Source organism: Myotis yumanensis, unplaced genomic scaffold (assembly GCF_028538775.1).
Source record: "Myotis yumanensis isolate MYYU_CA2020_CCGP unplaced genomic scaffold, mMyoYum1.0.hap1 SCAF_16, whole genome shotgun sequence".
Taxonomy (NCBI): Eukaryota; Metazoa; Chordata; class Mammalia; order Chiroptera; family Vespertilionidae; genus Myotis; species Myotis yumanensis.
Genome location: NW_027223767.1, coordinates 17,750,243 through 17,771,543, shown reverse-complemented (window position 1 = coordinate 17,771,543; position 21,301 = coordinate 17,750,243). Strand labels below are relative to the sequence as shown.

The 21,301-nt window shown below is 52.5% G+C and overlaps 1 protein-coding gene across 1 annotated transcript; it reads right to left on the bottom strand.

Annotated features, from left to right (window-relative positions):
* Positions 1-1,914: 1,914 nt before the first annotated feature.
* Positions 1,915-18,934, bottom strand: CCDC92B (coiled-coil domain containing 92B). The gene is made up of 4 exons (XM_070395158.1): positions 18,881-18,934; positions 9,334-9,486; positions 5,214-5,261; positions 1,915-2,492 (listed from the first exon to the last, which is right to left on the bottom strand). The coding sequence occupies exons 2-4, from the start codon at positions 9,461-9,463 to the stop codon at positions 1,915-1,917; spliced, it is 756 nt and encodes a 251-aa protein (XP_070251259.1). The 5' UTR covers positions 9,464-9,486; positions 18,881-18,934.
* Between the last annotated feature and the right edge of the window lie 2,367 nt (positions 18,935-21,301).

The window sequence follows — 21,301 nt, the reverse complement described above, 5'->3', positions numbered from 1 at the left end:
TGACGGCATGAGGGGACATCGAGTTACACACTCAAGGGGAGACACAGAGGGCAGAGGCACAAGCACAGAGGCTGGGGAGGGGAAGGACAAGGGCAGGCAGAGCAAGGACCCTAGGCCACTGCTGGGACGAAAGTGAGACTGGAGGGCGCTGTCTGTCCCAGTGCCCACACCTTGGCCTCTGCGTCCCAGAGGCTGCACACCTAGACCAGGCTGGTTATTGCTGTGGTCCCAGCGGATCCCAGTGTGGTGGGCTGGGGAGGGCACTGTGTTCGTGTGGGCTGGGAGTATGCTCACGGGCTTTGCTTCTTGTTGGTCTCCCACTCCCTCCAAGATGGAGTGGGAGAGGATATGATTGGGGCCTTCCTCTTCTTCAAGGGGCCTGTGATGACAGAAGCATGCATCTCCCTTAGAGATGAGCTCTGCTCGCCCTGGCTGGTTTGGCTCAGTGGCTAGAGCATCGGCCTGGGGACTGACGGGTCCTGGGTTTGATCCCCAGTAGGGGGCGTACAGGAGGCAGCTGATCAATGACTCTCTCATCACTGATGTTTCTCTCTCTCTCCCTCTCCTTTCCTCTCTGAAATCAGTAAAGATATATTTTTTAAAAATGATTGGCTCTGCTCTCTCTCATGGCTCCCTGGGTAAACACACACAATGCTGGGCCTCAGGCAGGGTCAGGCTCTGCCAGGACGGGGTGTGAGTGAGGCAAAGGCCTCTCCCTGCCACGTGCCCCCCTCTGCAGTCCCCAGAAGACCTCACAGGCACTTAGGACTCGGTGCAGGACCCAGGACAGAGGAAGGATGGCTTGGGGTGGGGGCTCTAGAGGTTTTTCTTTCCAGGCTGGGATTGGGGTGAGAGCAACGAGCTGGGCTGGAGACTGCCTTTGGTCTTGAGAGCGGGCAGGGGAGAAAGGCAGGGAGCAGGTGGGGCATTCCACCCTCTCGCGCGCCACTCCCCACCCTAGACAGAAGGACCCTGAGCGCCACACCACTGCCAGGTCTGATAGCACTGGAGGCCTCCCTGGGGGGGCCGGCTGGGGACTTCCTCCCCAGCAAACCCAAACCTCTATCAACTGCCACTTCCACGAAGCTGGGCAAAGTTAGCACCAATAAACAGGACCAGGAACCTCCCAGGGCCCAGGGCGCCTCAGGTCCCAGCTACCTCCTGAAGGCAGTTTCTGCCCCTCCATAGGTCTGGCTGTCCCTCACTTGCCCAGCACAGCTCCCAGTCTACACCCCTCAGTGGGCATCCTGTGGAGGACTGCGCTGGAGACAGCGCTAGACTGGGCTCTGCCGCCAAACCCACCCTAATCCTAAGGGTCTGTGGGTGCTGCCTGCCAGGAGTGCAAACTTCCCTCGGCCATGCGTCCCCACCAGAGGCTCTGGGAGGAGGTGTCTTCTAAAGTGTAAGGTGCTCACCTGTACGGACCTACCAGTGGGGTCGGGGAGGAGAAGCTGGGGAGGCCGCGGGGGTGGGGAGGATGGAGCTGGAAGGCATAGGGGTGATAAGTGCCACTCGGGTTCCTTACATAGACCAGCCCAGCCTTCCCCCGGGGCCAAACGATTGTCAGCTTTCCGGGACGGGGTGGCCCTCGCCCCCTCCCCTCCCAGTGGCAGGGTGGGGACCAGAGGAGGAGCAGTACTGCGAGTCCTGTACAGAGAGGGTGCGCTCGCTGAGCCCCGCGGAGGAGCTCCTTCGCGGGAGGGGAGAGCTCGAAGCTTCGGAAACGTTGGGAAATACAAAAGGCAGGGCGGTTGGAAGGGATGGAGGGAGCGGGGCTGCCTCAGCTGGATCCCTGGAACCGGACCGGCTTCCTGACCTTCCCAACCCCCGGACCTGTCTGCAAGGCCCGGGCCGCGTTTCTAGCCGGGGGCCGGCCTCCCTCCCTCCCTCCCCGACGCCCCGCCTACCCCGCGCTTACTCCGGGGCCCCGGGCGCACTGGGCGCAGCGGGCGGGTAGGCTAGGTCCGGGGGCTCCAGGGGAGGCGGCTGGCGCGGGCTGCGGCCGCTGGGCCGCGGGGGCCTCCGGGCACAGAGGAAGAGCGCTGGGTCGGGCATGGGCTCGGCGTCGTCCAGGGCGCAGGCCGCGCGGTCCCAGGCGGCCCAGTCCCGGCCGGGGCCCTTGGCGGCGGCCTCCGTGGCCGGCGGGCGGCGAGCCCGCTGTGCGCGCCGGCGGGGCCGGGGCTCGGCGGCGGCGCCGGGGCCGGGGCGCGGGGTCTGCAGTCTCTGGCGCGCCGCGTGCAGCTGGCAGGAGAGGTAGGCGGCCGCCTCGGTGTGCTTCTGCAGCTCGGTGCCCAGCACGGTGGCGCGGTGGCTGCGGCGGCGCAGCTCCTCCAGGAAGCGGCGCTCCTCGGCGCGCAGGCTGCAGCGCAGCGCCGACACCAGCGCCTCGCGCTGCGCCACCTCCCGCCGCAGCTCGGAGTTGGCCGCCGCCCGCGCCGCCAGCTGCGACTCCAGCGCGCGGCATTTGCTCTCCAGCTCCCGGGACGCCTCCTCTGGAAAACGGGGGGAGAGAGAGGTGATGGTGCAGACAGTTCACCCCTCAACCGGACGAAGCCCTGCGACTCCCCAGCCACATGCACGTCCGGCCCGCTCTCTCGCGCTCCCCAAGGCCTTCCTTTTTCTTCCCCAGGCCTTTGCGCCTATCCTGCCCTCTGCTTGCCCTCCCATCTAATTCTTGAGGTTTCAGTTTAAATGCAAAACTGTCCTTATTCATTTATTTGCCCCACAAGTATTCATCGAGCCTTTACTATGTGCGCTGTGTCAGGCACAGGGGCTACGTGGATAAGAAAACATCATAGCCTAGCCCGCCTGGCTCAGTGGTTGAGCATCGACCTATAAACCAGGAGGTCACGGTTCGATTCCCGGCCAGGGCACATGCCCGGGTTATGGGCTAGCTAGATCCTCAGTGTGGGGCATGCAGGAGGCAGCCGATCAATGATTCTCTCTCATTATTGTTGTTTCTACTAGTATCTCTCTTTCCCTCTCCTTTCCTCTCTGAAATCAATAAAAATATATTTAAAAAAATAAAGAAAACATCATAAGCAAGTATAGTGGGAGAGGTATAGGGCATAATTACAAATATGAGATTCATACATGATGTGCCAGTCCCATGACTGACAGGAGAAGGTGACCTAATCAGGGAAGGCTCAGTAGAAGTGACATGGGCTAGGGTCTGAAAGATGAATGGGAGTTAGGTACACAGTGCGGAGAGGAGAGGCGGAGCTGGGGGCAGAGGAACAACTTGTACAAAACCCCTGTGGCAGCAGAGACCTGCAAGAGGGGAGGACTGTTAGGATGGGGGGTGGGGGGGTAGGGGGGGTGGGCAGGAAAGGGGAGTGAGTGAGCCAGAACCTTGCTTCATGGAGAGAGTTTGTTACATTTTCTAATATTTTGTTTACTTTATTGCTTGCCTTTGCCTACTGCATTGGGTTTCAACCCAGGATATCCAATCTTTTAGTGGGGAACCATCCAGTGAGCTTTAGAAAAGTTTCCAGGGCCCTGTCAAAGACCAGTCGAATCAGAATCTCTGGGCTGGAACCTGGGAAGTGGCACTCCTTAAATCTTCCCAGGTGGTTCTACTGGACCTTCCGGGTTGAGGACCCCTGCTTCCTGGATTATTAGCTTCATTTCAGCTGGAACAGTATCTCAGGATTGGCACATGTGAGTGAGTGTGGGGACATAGATTGATGAGAGTGACAAAAAAAGTAGACAAAAGGTGACTCTGGAATGGATATGAAGGCACTTGGTGATTTTCACAGAAAAAGAGGACACAGAGAGCTCTCAAGCCCACTGAGGGAGAAGATAAAAAGTAGGACACTGGGGCAGTGCCTTGAGCCCAGGTGACCCCCAAAGCTCTTCCAGGGTAAGGGTAGTAGGTGGAATGAAAGCTGCTGTTGTCACAGAGCTACCCTTACTGGTGTCTGGGATGTGTAACCCTGCCACCAAGCACCTGGGCACCAAGAGGTTGCCCATAGTTGCCACTTAAAGAAATGGGCAGAATTCCTGCAAATCTATAACTGCTTAGATCTGTATGCACACATACCCAAAACAATCTGTAAGGTTCCTAACATTTTGCCTTAAATTTCCAGCTTCCCCACCCCTAACTCTTGATCTATAAGCAGCATATCAATATGCAGGGAGGCCATTCTTACTCTCTCCTGGCTAAGAAAGACTACTTCTGTGATTCATTTTTAGTTAAGCATTTATGGAATCCCTATCCATGTCAGGTAATGTGTCCTGTACTTTGAGATAATAGGTATTACCCAGGCCCTAATTCTCAGAGATCATTTAATCAGTGCTTAAGATACCAACAATGCAACCCTTTCCATTTTTTAATGTTTTTAAAATACATTTTTATTGATTTCAGAGAGGAAGGGAGAGGGAGAGAGAGAGATAGAAACTTCAATCATGAGAATCATTGATTGGTTGCCTCCATCACGTCCCCTGCTGGGGATGGAGCTGGAAACCGGGCATGTGCCCTGACCACATCCAACCATGACCTGGTTCATAGGTCAACGTTCAACCACAGAGCCACACCGGCCAGGCCCCCTTCCATTAAAGAAAAAGTTTTATTTCTGATAAAAATGACAACATAAAATTTTTACCATCCTACCAATTTTTAAGTGTACAGTTCAGTAGTGTTAAGTGTACAAATCTCTAGAACTTTTTTATCTTGCAAAACTGAAACTCTATACCCCAAGAGTACCATCTCCCCACCTCACCTGCCATTTAATGGGTGAACTAATAACCTGTAAAAAAATTTTTTTTTAGTGGGGAAATATTTGGGGCCGGGAATTGTAAAATGAGGGATTTGCTAATGTGTCTTGTGTCAACTTTCTCTTCTGAACTCAGTTCCTTGAAGTCGACGACCCCATATTGTCATTGTGTTGCATCTTGACACTCAGCATCTTGGAGGATACGGACACTGATCATGAGAATCATTTGCGCAAGGATGGGAAGGATGGGGGAGGTAGGTCACAGAGAGGAATTAACTCAGCCCGGACCTACTGGACACCATCTCCTACCTGCTTTCATTTTCCTACTTTCGCCAGAAACACGGATGGTGTTCCTGTGTACGGGGTGGTGCAGGCTGTTCACTGCACACGTGGGGCTGACATCCTGCGCTGTGCTCAACCAGTCTGGACTGGGACATGGAAGGCTTGGTGGGGAAAGGTGACCTGTTGGCACCTCCCCACCAGTCATCCTTCTCTTACCTTGCTGGTGAGATTGGGCCTCTCTCATCTCCAGGTCACGGGTCAGTTCTGGGGGGAAGAGAAAAGAAAAGGCAGTTGTGTGTGTGTGTGTGTGTGTGTGTGTGTGTGTGATATCAGGGAATCACAGCTCAGTGAAAGTGGCAATAAGGATCCTTAGAAACCATCCAAATCACACCCCCCCATACCCATGTACTACAGCCCAGCTAAGGGAAGAGATGAAGAGAGGTACCAAGGCATAGCCTGAGCCTGATCTGCCTCATTCAAAGCCCAGAGGTCTTTCGGTGCAAGCTTTGTGGCTTAGATTTGGGAGTTAGTTCAACCCTGGTGGGATTGAGGAGCCTGGCTTGCTTTTGGGACTGGGGAAGTATTTGCTTCTTCCCAGGGATGATGTACAAATATTTAACATGCCACCCAATCAGAAGGACCCCCTACTGTGCAGGGCACAGACTTTTTTTTTTAATAGCAAGGTGGAAATTTATTGTGAAACAAGCACAGACTCCCACGTGGGTAGGGGGAAGAGTCCCCAGGTACAGACTCTTTAGTGCAGTAGTTCTCAACCTTCCTAATGCCGTGACCCTTTAATACAGTTCCTCATGTTGTGGTGACCCCCAATTTCATTGTTACAAATTGAACATAATTAAAGCATAGTGATTAATCACAAAAACAATATGTAATTATATATGTGTTTTCCGATGGTCTTAGGCGACCCCTGTGAAAGGGTCGTTCGACCCCCAAAGGGGTCGCGGCCCACAGGTTGAGAACCGCTGCTTTAGTGTTTAGCTGGTGGATCCAGGAAGGCTGGAGTGTCCAGGCTGGGCTGCTTGGTGCCACTGGAGGGGGATTCCAAGTAGTGGCTATTTACCAATAGGACATGTGTTTCACTGTTTTCACAGCCAGTACTGCTGTGCCAATGTTATTTTTTGAACATTAGCCCTGCCCCTTTCCCAGCCCTGTTCTGCCAGGCTCCACATGGCAGGGAGAGGGGCTTCAAGGAGGACAGCGCCACCTGGTGATGAAAAGCCTGCAGGGCTCTTGGAACCACGTGTGCGGCTTGGCACTGAGGGGGTCGGGCAGCCGAGGGGCCCGCCAAGGGTGCTAGTAGAGGGGCAGTTTCCTCCTGGGCACTGGCTGGCAGCCCAGCCGTCCCTCTCCACCTGCCTGTCTTCCCAGCCCCATTCCTTACATCCCAGAAAGCCCTATCCCTCAGCCAGCTGAGTTTGATCATTTTTCTAGCCCTACCCCAACTCCCCGACTCCCCCAGTAGCTGGGAAAGGGACACGAGGGAGCTGGGGACCTACAGCTGCCCATGGGAGGGCACCTTCTCAGGAGCACCTCTGTTCCCGTGAACCTGGGGGCGAGAGAAGGTTGCACATCTCTGGGACCACCTCTGCAGCAGCACCTACAGAGACAGCCTTGTAGGTCCCCTGCTGCCCCTCCTCTCTGCCCTCACCCAGCTCTTCTAGAGAAACAGGGGCTTTGCTGGAGGTGCCTTCCCTGGGGAGGCCAGCTGTTGCTAGGAGACAGAGAGCTGGGGTGCCTGGGCTTTTTGCTATGACCTGAGCCTGAACCTCCTCCCTGGGGCCCCTGGAAGGCCTCTGATGCCTCCATCCCCAGGGCTTCCTGGGGCCAAGTTGGCCCCTCCTCCAAGGGCCCTGCACGGTAGCTCAAGGGAACCTGGAGTAGGCTCAGGGACACAGCCCAGGGATTTCGGCTCTGCCGCTAACTCCCGGTGGACTGGTTTCTCTTTGGCCCTTAACCACGGGAATTGGGGGAGGGGAGATGAATCTCAGCTGGGCCCCGGTCCCCATCCATCAGTTCTCCCTGCTCATCTTCTGGTCAGAGTTCCCTCAGTTTAGACGAGCACGCTGTGAGGTCAGATGCACTGTGACCTTGGGCCAGTGACAACACCTTTCTGAGGCCCAGTTTTCTCATCTGCAAAATGGGGACAAAATTGCTCCTGCCTCACAAGGGGCTGGTGCTGGGACTGAGGGAAACGTAGGGTTGAATACATAGGGGTAGTTCCCTTTATTATCCCGCTGCCCTGCCACCTAGAACACACTCATCCCCCTCTCAGGTCCTTCATTCTGAGTCTTCATCTCTTTTTGGCAAGCTCTCCCAGTACTCTGCCTCCTTGGTTCCTACACCGGCCCCTCCATCGCCCATCCCCTTCCAGGCCCTCTAGAACAAGCATGTCAGACTCGAGGCCTAATGAGGCATGTGGCCTGCCGGCCATGAGTTTCACAGGCTGGCTCTAGAATCTCCTTAAAAAAAACAACAACACGGAAACAAACAAAAAATCTCTTTTGTTCTGCTCTCTTCTCCTCACTCCCCCACCCCTTGGAGGGAGGGCCTTATTCAGTCATTTCAGCCCCCAGAGTGGCTGCCCCAGGCCAGCTCAGAGTTATTTTTTATCTCCTTAATCAATAACCTAGAGGCTGCGGGCCCACACCCATCTGAGAAGGATGACGGGGGCCGAGGGCACTCTGTTCCTGCCTGTTATACTTTCTTGGATCCTGGCCCGTGTCCTGAATGGAAGGACCCAGGTCTTTAGAATTAGGGCAAAACAAAAAGAAACTAGAGGAAGAGCTGTAGGGTCTGAGGGTTCGCTCATCTCAACTTTCCTTTAATGTTATTGCAACGAAAAGGGGCATCAGGCAGGGGTGAGTCAGTGTGGGGCTGGCGCTGCTGTCACACAGGCTTTGGGGGAGACTGCAGGGAGCCTGGCCTTGGACTGTGGCAGCTGAACCTGCACATGGAGTGGGAGGAGGCTGTGGGGGCGGAGAGTCAGGACGACCGGTTTTTCCTGACAAAGTGAGAAGCCAGGCAGGTGGCTCTGGGCCTCAGTTTCCCTCTAGGGAATGGAGAACCTCCCATGAGCGCGGGCTGGAGGGGAGATAGAAGTCTTGGGGAAAGGATAGGCAGAAAGCTGTAGAGGCACGAAGGATGGGAAGTCTAGAGATCTGGGTTCTAATCCTAGTCCTGCCATTAACATACTGTGTGATTCTCTCTCTCTGGGTCTCAATTTACCTACTTGTACAATGAGGAGGTTGGGCTGTTCCAGCTGAGACATCCTGGCTCTGAAGCCTGGACTTGAGACTCGGCCTGGGTGAGCACTTGGGCCAGAGCCAGGCCTCGGAGAGGGCCGGCCAGGAGGTCAGGCCTGGGATTTAGCTTTGTCTTCAGTGCTTTCCTCTGTCCTGCTCACAAATCCAATCTGTTGCCAAGTCCTTTCCTTCCATCTGCTTCCCACTGGCCCTCCCCTTCCGTTCCCCCTTCATCTCTCCTCTGGACCATTTCATCAGCCCTGTCACTAGTCTCCCTGTGCCCCTCTCCCACCAGTTCATCTTCACACAACTGTTGAGTTTCGTAATGCAGCATGATGCTGCCCAAAACCTTCAGTGACTCCCACCACGCAGGAGGACAGGCCAAACTTCTTAGCTGTATTTGTCAAGATCCTCCATGATCTGGCTCCAGCCCTATTTCTCACCAGGCTCCTTTAAGCACAGCTTTATCCATGAAACAGAACTTTCCCTAAGCGTTCGGTTTCCCACCTATGGACTTTGCCATGCCCTTCAATTGGAATGCTCCCTCACCCCTCTTCCCCGTAACAATTCAGCATGTCCACATCTTACTCAGCCTTGCGGGAGTGGAAATGCTTCCTTTCTCTGGGGCCTGGGATGCCTGTCTCCTCCTTTATCACCCCCCGCCCCCCCAAGCTGGACATGGTCTTGCCAAAGAACTCCCATCAGTCCTCTTCATTTTCTGTTACCTTAATACTCTCCCTGTGTGTGTGTGTCTCCCCAACTAGACTGAGGTTTCTTAGGGCTGGAAGGTGCTTGATGAATACTTATTAGAAGGGGACAGGAAATTCCCAGGAATGGTTCCCAGGTTTCCCTCTGCTACCGAATCAGAGCCCTTTGCCCTGAAGACTCAGTTTCCTCATTGAGAAAAACGGGTGATGAACACCCACCTGGCAGGACTGTTCTGAAGCTTGTGGGGCTCACGGTGGACACCCCATCAGAGACAATGACTGTGATGATGACAGTTGCCCCTGCCGCCACTCTGCCTCCCTCCCCCCTCCCCGCCCCGCCCCGACCACAACCATCCCTCCTGGCCTCACCTGAGCAGCGTTTCTGCAGCCTCAGGATTTCCAGGTGCAGGTCTCGCAGCAGGGCCATCTGCTCTTTTTTCAGGAAGCTGATGTGGCGTTGCACGCTCTGGATCTGATGCTCTAGGGACACGGTATCCATGGCAACCCAGGCCTGGGACTCACCTGGGGAGGATGACAAGGTGAACACACATCTTCTGGGCCCATCTGCCCTGCCCACCCTCAGATCCCTCACAGTCGCCTCCAATCTGGGGTCCTGTGGTCACCAGGTAGACGGTTTTGCCACGGAGGCCATTTCCCCTATATTCACTCACCAAAGCTTTATAAACAAGTGGGGGTGTTGGCAGTGAAGTATAGTTATTCCCATTTAGCAGATAAAGAAACAGAGGCCCAGAGGGAAAGGGCTTTACTTCCTGCCCCAAGGCCTCTTCTACTTCTCAGGGAGGAAAACCAATGGAGCATCAAAGTCAGTAAAGAGAAACAGAGACGGGCTCTAGCTGCTTCTTAAGCAGCTGTGTGACTTTGGGCGAATCCTCTCCCTCCCTGGGCTCTTGGTTTTCTCGTAGAAGAACCCTGAGGTCTCTTCCAGCTCCGCCATCCTGCAAGCATTCCAGCTCAAGGGTGACCGCCGCCTGGCAGGGCAGCAGGCACCTTCTCCCAGTTCAACTCCATTTCTCTGACTTAACCTCAAGCAGGGCTCTGGGCTCTTCCAGGTCAGAGGAAGATCTGATGAGTGTTTCACCAACACTGACTGACTCTGTGGGCTGAAGGCAGGTGGTAAAGTCCCCTTTAAGAGAGGAATAGGAGAGGGTGCTAAGGAGACCCATGTGGTGGATCCACGGTGGAACTTAAGACACTGATGGGAGGGGGAGATTTGCATCCCTGAGTCCTGTGGATGGCCTGGCCTTTCAGCTCTCCTGCTGGCTCCACCCCTTTCCCAGGGAGTCTCTCCAGTGGTGATGAGCATCCTGAGAAGCTGAGGCAAAGGGCAGTGGAGGCCCTGACCCCGGGAGGACTCAGAGCTCAGGCCTTCTCTGCCAGGGCCTCCTTAAGCTTTTGAAGGACCTGCCCCCACCTGTCCCAGGAATTCCCTGGGCAGTGGAGAGGGAGGCTTACTGATGGAGGGCTCTGGTCAGCAAATGGTCCCCTCCAGACTGGCTTCCATGTAAGTCTCTGCAACTCCACATTTTTATTTGTAGGGTCACACCAAGCAGGTCCACCGGACACCCTCACGTTCATAGGCTTCTCTTTCTGGGCTCCCTTCCCTCGAACCGCCTGACCCCCCTGGTCCAACCAAATAGGCCGATCACTTCAGTAGAGGCGGCCCTTTGGCCTGTGAGAATCACTGGCTACGTTTACTGACCACCTGCTATGTTTAAACAACTTTGTACACATTATCTCACTTCTGCCAACCACTCCTCAGTAGGTATGACCCCAGCCATTTCACAAACAAACAGACTCAGAGCTGAAGTGACCCGGGCCAGTTCACATGGCCAGAAAGTTGTGGCAGGCCCAATTCTCCAACCAAATCTTTTGAATCCAAAGAAGATTCTCAATATTTATAATGAGGACAATCTTGGGTTTGAATCCTGGGTCTTTCAGTTACCTGCTGTATGATTTAGAGCAAGAAAGTTAACCTCTCTAAAGCTCCCCTCTCCCTTCCCCCCAGTAAAATGAGGCTAATAGTAACAGTGAGGATTAAGTGAGATTAAAAAGGGTAGAACACTCATTACAGGACCGGGGGCAGTCAGTGCTACATCCCTTCTCATTTCTGTTAAATGTGTGAGGAGGTTAATCCCTGTTTTGATTTGCACATCTCTTCATCATTCATTCATTCAGTGAGTTACTATTGCCAATTGCTGTGCTGGTTACGGAAAAACACTGATAAACAAAACAAAATCCTTGCCCTCATGAGCTCCCAGGGCTAAGGGGAGAGAATCAAACGAACAAAAAGAGCATCACACAAATAATAATACAAGTAAGTTTACAATTACAATTTGTGATAGGTGCCGTGAAAGAAACCTATGGTGTAATATGAAAGAAGGTCTCTTTGAGAAAGTGATTTTAGAACGAGACCTCATGGCAGACAGAATTCTAAATGGGTCCAGTATTCCCAGGCCCATGTGGTCATGCTCTCCTACATTATCTCCCCGCCTTGGGTGTGGGTGGGACTGAGAATATGAGATTTCACTCCTGTGATTAGGTTTATGACAGAGGTGAAAGGATTGTGCAGGTGTAATTAAGGTCTCCAATCAGTTGCTCTGAGTTAATCAAAAGGAAGATTATTCTGGGCGGGTGAGTTCAAAGGGCCGTTACTGAATGAAGGAAGAGATTTGAAGCCTGAGAAAAATTCTGCTGCTGGCCTTGAAGAGGTAACCGGCCACGCGGTGAGTGATAATGGAGGAAACCACATGCAAGGACCTGAGAGAGGCCACTAGCAGCTGGGGATGGCCCCCGGCTGACAGCTACCAAGACCAAGGGGCTCCAGTCCTACAACCACAAGGAACTAAATTCTGCTAACAACCTAAGTGATCTTAGAAGTGGCTCTCTCCCTAGTTGAGCTTTCAGATGAGGATGTAGCTGGTCTTAATTTCAGCCTTGTGAGATCCTGAGCAGAGGACCTAAGTAAAAAGTACCAGACTCCTGATCCTTGGAGACTGTGAGAAAATTCATGTGTGTTGTTTTAAGCCACTTAGTTTGTGGTAATTTGTTATGCAGCAACAGAAAAGTAAGAGACTTGAAGGAGGGGTAGGAGTTAGTCAGAAGAGTACAGGGAAGAGCGTCTCAAACAGGAACAGCACTTGTGAAGGCCTAGAGGTAGGATAATGACAGCTGACGTTTATTGAGTGCCTACTAGAAGCGAAGCCCTATGTGTTAAGTGCTCCACATGGCCTTTTTGAGAAACAGCGACACTGCCAACTGCTGATGAAGGCTGATGTGCAAGGTACTGGGGGGAGGGTTGCAGGAAGTGAGGTTAGCAAGGAAAGGATCACACAGGGTCTTGTAAACTATGTTACGAATTGTGGATTAATACTAAGTGAATTGGGAAATTACTAAAGGATTTTAGCCAGTGAGGGACATGAGTTGCATTTTTAAAACATCACTGTGGTTGCTGTTGGGAGGGCAGATTAGAGGGGACAAAGTGGATACCGGGAGGTCAGCTGGGTCAGTGGTTCTCAACCTGTGGGTCACGACCCCTTTGGCGGTCGAACTATCCTTTCACAGGGGTCGCCTAAGACCATCCTGCATATCAGATATTTACATTACGATCCATAACAGTAGCAACATTACAGTTATGAAGTAGCAACGAAAATAATTTTATGGTTGGGTCACAACATGAGGAACTGTATTTACAGGGCCAGAGGTTGAGAACCACTGAGCTGGGTGAATGTAGCACTGGTTCAGGTGAGAGACGATGGAGGCCTGGGCTAGATGATGAAGATGAAGATGAAGAGAAATTCCAGGCATATTTTGGGGGTAGAATTGGCAGGACATGGGGATGGACTGGATTAGATCAGTGATGTTCAACATATTTTTTTAAGGTTTCTTTAAAAAAAAAATTTTTTTTAAAGGAGGAAGGGAGAGAGAGAGAAACATCAATGATGAGAGATAATCATCGATTGGCTGCCTCCTGCACACCCCACACTGGGGATCAAGCCTACAACCAGGGCACGTGCCTTGTCTGGGTATCAGACTGTGACCTCCTGGCTCATAGGTCGGTACTCAACCACTGAGCCACGCCAGCCAGGCTTCAACCTTTTTTTTCATTTCATGGCACACATACAGTAAAATTCTGCAGCACACCAAAAATATATATATTTTTTCTGATCTGACAAAGCAAATAGGTATGATTTTGATTCATTCACACCATACGGCTATTGTGTTGGCTGTTGTCATTTTTTTTAATTGGACAGTCTAAATAGTCAGGTATTGCATGTTTTAAACATGCTTGGGGCAGACCAGTTGAAAATCGCTGGGTTAGGTCACGATAAGAGGAATACTCGGGTGTTTAACAGTTCTCAGCATCGGGGAAGTCAAGTAGGAAGGCACGTTTGCTGGATTTCCCCCATTCCTCATCTTTCACATTGGGCCTCTTCTCTAATCACTCCTAAGGCGGTCCTGTCCAATGCCATGGCTGTAAATTCTGCTTCTATGTTGACCTGAGCACTAGACCGACTATCTACTACATCCACCTGGCTGTCTCCCAGGTCCCTCAAACTATAAGTCCCAGTCCTGAGCTCTCACAGTCACTCCTGCAAACCTGCTCTGGCCTACTGTTCGCCATCTGGATAAACAGTGCTCCGGTTGCCTCTTCACCAGTTGCTCAGGACAAATGACTAAGAGTCATCTTTCATTCCTTTCCTCACATTCCACAGCCAATCCATCTGCAAATCCTGCTGGCTCTACCTTCAAAAAACTTCCTCAATCCAGCCAGTTCTCACTGTCCCTATTGTGTTTCCCTAGTCCCGGTCCCCACCATCCCTCGGGTGTAACATTGCAGTAGCCTCCTAACTGGCTTCTCGCTTCCACTCTTGTCCTTGTTTTCCGTGCAGCAGCCAGAGTTCCTTTAGCAAATCTGATCAGCTCACCCCATCCCTCACTCTACACCCTCCCAAGGGCTTCCTATCCCACTTAGAGCCAAATCCAAAGTTCTCACCAGACCCTACCCAATGGCCCCTGGCTCTGATTACCCTCATCTCCTGCTGTTCTCCCACTGTTGGCTCCACCCCAGCCTCCTCGGCCTCCATGCTGTTTCTTGACTATGCCAAGCACCTTGCCCCAGGGACTTTGTATGCACTGTCCCCTCTGCCAGGAATGCCCTTTGCCGAGATACCCTGGTGGCCCATCTCTCCCTGCATTCAGGACTCTGTTCAAAGGTCACATAATCAGGGTCCTATTCTGGTTATTTGATTTAAAATAGACCCACCCCTCTGTCACTCTCCACTCCCTTAACCGGCATTGCTTTTCTTCCAGGAATTTATCACCACCTGCATATATTACATTTTTGTTTATTGTCTGGTTCCCTTGCCAGATTGTTGGCAACACAAGATGAAAGACTGTTTTGTTCCCTAGTACCTAGGACGGAATCTGGCACATAGGAGATACTCTGTAAAATATCGGTAGAGTGCACGAGTGAGTGAATTTGTGGAGCTAGGTGAACGGATGTGGAGGGGCAGATTTACAGAGAAGGTGAGATCCAGCCTGTTAGATCTGGCATGCTCAAGAGACCTCAGACAAGGAGAAACAGATGTGAAGAGGGCTGGCAAATATACTGATGCATTACTCGGGAGGAACAGGTGAGCCGTGTCTGTGCTTTTGTCTGTCTGTGTTGGGATATGTGTGCCTGTGTGTCTGTATATGCACCTGAGCCCGTGTCCATGCCGGAAGGAGTACATGTATGTGTGCATGCATGTGTGTGCATTGCGTCTCTTGAATCTACGTGTCTGCTGTGTGCACACCTGGAGGATGAAGGTGTGTGGGCCTGTGCTTACGGTGAAGAGAGAAGATGTCTGTTCCCAGCTGCTGAAATGCAAATGTTTCGGAAGAGTTAACGCTCTTTCCACACAGCCCTGGAGACGGGCCCCTGGCCCCAGTGACAGACTGAGCCAACCAGCTGTTTCCAGGCCTTCCCAGAATGGCTTGCGTATTTGCTTCCAACGAGGCAGGTGCTCTCCTCAGGGCAGAAATTGGGGTCACAAGCGATCTTGGCAAATATACTTTCTTAGCCGTTATTGTTTAGTTTGTTTTGGGGAGGGCGGGAGATGGAGGTGGGAAGGGGAAACCAGGGCCAACACGGATCTCTCTGTGTGTGGCTGGGGAGCCACATGTGCTTGGAAAACCCAACTCGGAAAGATGTCCGGTTTCCACACACAGATGTAGTCCTGGAACCTCCCAGCTTCGGGACCTCGTGTCTGAGGACAAGGCCCAGGCCAGCAGCAGCAGCTAAGGGGTAAGAGCTATCAGCTCCATCTTCTTCCCACAGCCAGCCGGAGATGCCCAAGCTCCCAGGTTAAAGTGAGAAGGTCTCTCACCTCGGTCCGCTGTCCTGACTACCTCAGGAACTGCGCTGTTCCTGCTGCCCACCTTCTCCCCGTGCTCCTACCTCTTTGTTTTAATTTTCTAGCTGGATGGAGAATGTTCATTTTAAAGAACTGTCATCAAGAATAAAAAAGGACCTGCAACACAGGGTTCACAATTTATACAGTTAATTCCAAGTACTTTGGACATGCCTCTCATCTGTCTGAGAGGAAGTTCTAGGAGCATTTGAACTCTTGCTTCCCTGGCGTGTCATCTGTTGGCTCAAATAAACTCAAATCAAGTAAAAGAAAGAAAAAGAAAGAGAGAGAGAGAGAGAGAGAGAGAGAGAAAGAAAGAAAGAGGGAGGGAGGGGAAGGAACGGGAAAGGAAGGAAAAGGAGGAAGGAAGGAAGGAAGGAAGGAAGGAAGGAAGGAAGGAAGGGAGGGAGGGAGGGAGGGAGGGAAGGGGAGGGAAGGGAAGGGAGGAAGGGAGGAAGAAAAGGGACGGAAAGGAAGAAAGGAAGGAAGGAACAAATGTTTTCCCCTTAGGGAAGTTGGTGGGCGGAGCCTTCTGTGCTCAGGTCCCCAACCCCAGACAGTGTCAGGTGCAGGAACCCTCTGACCCTGACACACTGTGACGCTCTAAGAAAGGCCTAAGCCCCTGATCCCTGAAAAAGACATCACCTCCTCTTGGCTCTTTGGAGCTTTCAGGTGCCCACTCTCCTCCCCAGCTATCTCCCTACAACTGACCTGGTAAAGTAGGAACTTGCGGTCCTCTCCCCTCCCCAGTTCCTATAGTTCTTTGCGTTGGAAGAACCACAGACAGTACAGAATCACATCACTCCGGGCTCTGAAGGGTCTTCATAATCATCTCAATCAGTCATTTTCAAATTTGCTCCATAGAACCCCAGAGTTCTGCAGAGGGGTCTCTGATGTTGCCAAAAGGGTTGGGGGAAAGGGCAGGGCTCGAGGCTTTACTGTTCTCACCCCTCTGTTATATGATGGGTTTGTGCAGACAAATTCACCGGAGAAAAGGCTTCTGCTAACCAGAAGTTTGAAAACCACTGTCATAGTCCAAACTTCTTTTGGGAGGCTAACTACTCCCCTCCCTTAGTCTGTTCAATGTCCCTGAGCCTCTGCTGCCCCCATCTCTCCCTCAGGAAGATGCAGTGACTGGAGAGGAACCAGAGCTAGGCCTCTGGCTTTTTGCTTGCATGGACTCTGCAATGTCTGCCACCCTTACCCCCGCTGCTTCTCTGTCCCAGTTTCTATTTCATTCTTAGTATTTCTTCTCTCTTTAGGACTGAAGTATTTATTCAGTCAACAAATATTCTTGCACTGTTCTGAATACTCACCCACATTTTGTTAAAAATTTTAAGTATGCCTTCTTGTTTCAAGGAGAATGTTAAAGTTATTTTTATCATTCTAATTGCCAGGGGAGGTATATTAGATAGGACAGGCATGGTAATAAATGAATAAGTAAATGAATCAAAATGTTCTGTACTTTTCTTCTTTTTTTAAATATATATTTTTTATTGATTTCCGAGAGGAAGGGAGAGGGAGAGATAGAAACATCAATGATGAGAGATTCATTGATCGGCTGTCTCCTGCACACCCCCTACTGGGGACAGGGCCAGAACCCAGGCATGTGACCAGGAATCAAACCATGACCTCCTGGTTCATAGGTCGATACTAAACCACTGGGCCACACCAGCTGGGCTGTTCTTTACTTTTCTTACTTGTTATTCCTCTTAACTACCTGACTCTGAGGACTGGGGTAGGAGGGAAAGCAAGAACTCAAAAAGTCTTTCTCAGACATGGATGCACAGGTAATAATACTTATAATAATTACTAGAGGCCCAATGCATGAAATTCGTGCACTCAGGAGGGTCCCTCAGCCCAGCCTGTGCCCTCTCACAGTCCAGGAGCCCTCAGGGGATGTCCAACTGACAGCTTAGGCCCACTCCCCTAAGCCAGCAGTCGGACATTCTTAGTACTGCTGTGGTGGGAGAGGCTCCCGCCATGGCAGCTGCGCTTGCCAGTTCTGAGCCTGGCTCAGGGCTTCTGTGGGGGCGCACTGACCACCAGGGGGCAGCTCCTGCATTGAGCATCTGCCCCTTGGTGGTCAGTACACGTCATAGCGACCGGTCATTCTGCCGTTTGGTCGATTTGCATATCACCCTTTTATTATATAGGATTACTGCACAGATAATAACACTTATGATGATAATAATATTAATAATAATAAATGGCTGGCACTGTTCTTAGCATTTTACACATATTAATTCATTTATCTTCATAAGAGCCCTACACTGAAGGTTCTGTTAGTACTCCATAAATGAGGAAACAGAAGCTCAGAGGGTTATGTAGTTTGCCCCATATACACAACTGACAGTGTCTTGCAACTTGGAGCACTCACTGGCATTTACCCTAAGGCCCTTCACAATCTAAATTCGGTCCACATTTGCAGTCTGATCCTCTCCTCTTTTGGATTCTACCTCTTGCTGCTCTCACAACAAACTCTCTTCATACCCATGAACATCCCTCCTTTACTATTCCCCATCCTATCTTTACCTCCTTAAACCTGTGAAGGATGCTCAAATGCAGAAAGTCTTCCCTGACCCCCACCAAGCTGAAATGCCTCTCTTCTGCCACTGTGTTCCCCAAGCATCCCACCAGGCATCACTGTGTGTGTGTGTGTGTGTGTGTGTGTGTCTGCCTGCCTTTCTGTCTGGCTTCTGCTCTGAGCAATAAGCTTCCTGAGGACAGGGCTTTGTCTCTGGGAATTCCTTGTTGAAGCAGGAGCACAAGGAATGTTGGTGAAACAGGCAGAAGGAGTTGAGCGCTATTGGCAATCACCAGGGCAAGTAAGCGCGCGTATTAAAAAACAATTACTCCCTTCATTCTCAGGTCCTTGGCTCTCCCGGGGATTTGAGTTGGGAACAAGAAGTCAGCCCTAGACAAATGTCTGAGACTCTGTAAGGTGGGGTCACTTGACTAGTTAGCGGTGGAGTCACATTCTCCAGGGGTCTCCTGGTCCTCTCCACTCTGTACCCTCTTCCTCCAATACCCCTGGGTTATGGCTCCCCCCTCCACTGAAGACCGCAGGACCCCCAACCCCAGCAAAGCAGAGGACCCAGGAACACGGGAGTGGGCCGTACGGGAAATTGGAGCTCCCACCCACTTCAGTCTTGATGTTCTGCCCTGATTACGCCTCCAATATGACTCCCTGAGGGGGGGGGGGGGGCATGTGGAGACGGAGGGAGCCGGGGAAGAGAGGTACCAGGGAGGACAGGGAAAGGCAGGCAGAAGGAATGATGTGTGTGGCAGGAGGTGGCAAGAGGTAGTGGTGGCTTGACCTCGGCTGCTCTGGACTCTCCGCCAGGGCCGGGAAGGGTCCGAGTCTGGGCGGTGGAGGACAACTTCTGCCAGCAGCCCGCGGGTCCTGTCCGCCTCCCGCGCGCTGCGGTGCCCAGCCCCAAGCCAGCGCTCCCGCTAGGGAACACCTCGGCGCCCACCCCCACGCCCACGGGCCTCCTCACCTTCAGGACCTGCGGGAGCGACAGGCCAGAGGAGCCCGGGTCCGCGGGCTGGGTGGGGGGAGGAGCTCTTCTTCCCCACGCTAGCTGCGCCCCGGGTTCCGCAGCGCCCGCCCGGGCTGCGGCGCCATCAGCTGCTTCGAGGCTGCGGGGCGGTGGGGTCGGGGCTCCGGGGGCTCCGGGGCGCCGAAGGGGGGGTCCCGGGCTGCCTCCAGGCGTAAACACCCAGCAACGTGACCGGAACTGGCGAACGAGCAGTAGGGGGGAGCTGAGGGGGCGGGAGAGATAAGGGGGAGGGGAGGGACCTGAGACTGGCGGGGAGGGGCCATGGGCGGGGCCGGGGTGGCGGGGCGGGGGGAGGGGGGAAAGGGAGGCTGGCGGCGCGCGGTCGGGAGAGGGGCGGGGGAGCCCGGGGAGCCCCAGGAGCCAGGTCGAAGGACCCCGGAGGGCCGCCGAAACTCGAGGAGCTGGCTTTGGCTGGGAGCTGGAAGGGAAATCTGGGGAACCCGCCTGCCGCTTGTCGAGCAAGGGCGCGGCGGGCGGATCAGCACCGCGGACAGCGCCCAGACAGGCAGGCCGGCATCCGCTGGGCCCCTCTGCCTGCTCCCCGGCATAGGAACCACAGACAGTGCCCCCACTGGCCCAGGGAAGAGTTGGGTGGGAGGTGAGCTGACCAGGGGTCAGGAAACCTACCTTGTGCCTAGTTGGCAGCAAAGCTGCCCCAGGCCTCTCACTAGCTGTATGACCTTGGCCGCATCCCATCACCTCTCTGGGTCCCAGTTGATAACAACACCCTCTTTCTCTAGTGAAGGTGCCAAGAGCCAAGAGGAGATGCTTTAAAAACGCTGAAGCCCAGCCCTAGCCGGCTTGGTTCAGTGGGTAGAGCGTCAGCCTGCCGACTGAGGGTCCCAGGTTCGATTCCAGCCAAGGGCACATGCCTGGGTTGCCTCCGGATCCCCAGAGGGGGGCGTGCAGGAGGCAGTCAATCAATGATTCTCTCTCATCATTAATGCTTTTATCTCTCTCTCCTTCTCTCTTCCCCTCTGAAATCAATAAAGAAAAACATTTTTTAAAAAGACCTCTGAAGTCCAGAACGTTGGTGTTGATCCTTTTTCACTGCACATGGAAGGCTTCTAAAACCATCCTGCTTGGCTTCTAATTCTGGCTCTGTCAATACCTTCCTCCTCCCTGGGCCTCAGTCTCCTCATCCATAAAATGGGATAATGATGGCTTATGCAGCTCATGAGATCTTTGGGTTGTTGTGAGGATTAAATGAGTTTATAGTAAAATGCTTAAAACATGCTGAGTTCTCATTAGGCATCCGTGCTCATAATAGCAAGACATCAGGTGACGTTGTGTGAGTGGCTGGTGGCTCAGAGCTCCCCCTGGGTAAGTCATTTCAGGGAAAAGCACCGTTGGACTCTGCCAACAGGATCTTTTTGTGAGTGTCATGAGGTTAGAATGAAAGGGTTTTGTAAAGTGCATGCGGATGGGATTGTTATGACTAAGGCCCAAATGTATTCTCCTTGATCTGTCTCAAGATAGGTCCTGGGACTCTGGCTTTTCACCACCTAAAGAAAACAATTCCAGATGCCTGTCTGAGGGGTGGCCCTGCCTGTTCTTGGGAGAGGGTCCAGCCTGGCCACAGAAGTGCTCTCAGGTGGGCATGAAAGGCCTGGCCTCTAGGGCTGCCCTCGGGACTCTTGCAACATCTTTGGCTGAAAAAATACTCACAGGGGAAACAATAAAAAGATGTGCACAGATCACTCATAGAACCACAACAATCGATGAGCCTGCAGAGTTTAGAGATGGCCCTGTGAAGGCAGGGCTAGGGAATGCACTGGGGGGCCAGGAGACTAAAGGGTACCTCCGTAGAGGAGGTTAACAATCAGTCAGTCAACACGCAGAGTTATATTGAACAAGGCTGACTGCATGGCACTCTACCTGAAGTTGTGGGGAGACCCAGAGACAGATTATAAAATGTGGAGATGATGACAATAAGAATTAACATTTATCAAGTACTTTCTATGTACCAGGCAATCTATTAACTATTGTTAAAACATCCCCCCCCATTTTCAACATTAAACTTATAACAAAGTCAATGGAAACTAAAATGTATAAAAAGTATACATCTCACCTCAGAAGTAACCATTATTTTGAGTTGAGCACTTTACCCATTTCATCTCATAGAAACTTCAGAGAAACCTATTGGAAATTTAACACCACCCACTTTGTAAGCAGTGGAGCCAGGATTCAAATCCCAGTCCAGTCAAGGTCCGAGGTGAGGTTCATCAGGTCCCTCAGTAAAGAGATGAATCTACTTGTGGCAGAAAACACCCATGAGCTTTACAAGAAGGTAAGAGCCATGAATACTGTTGGGGTCCAACCCCTGCGGGTCCAGGGATCCCCAAAGGTGTGGACGGA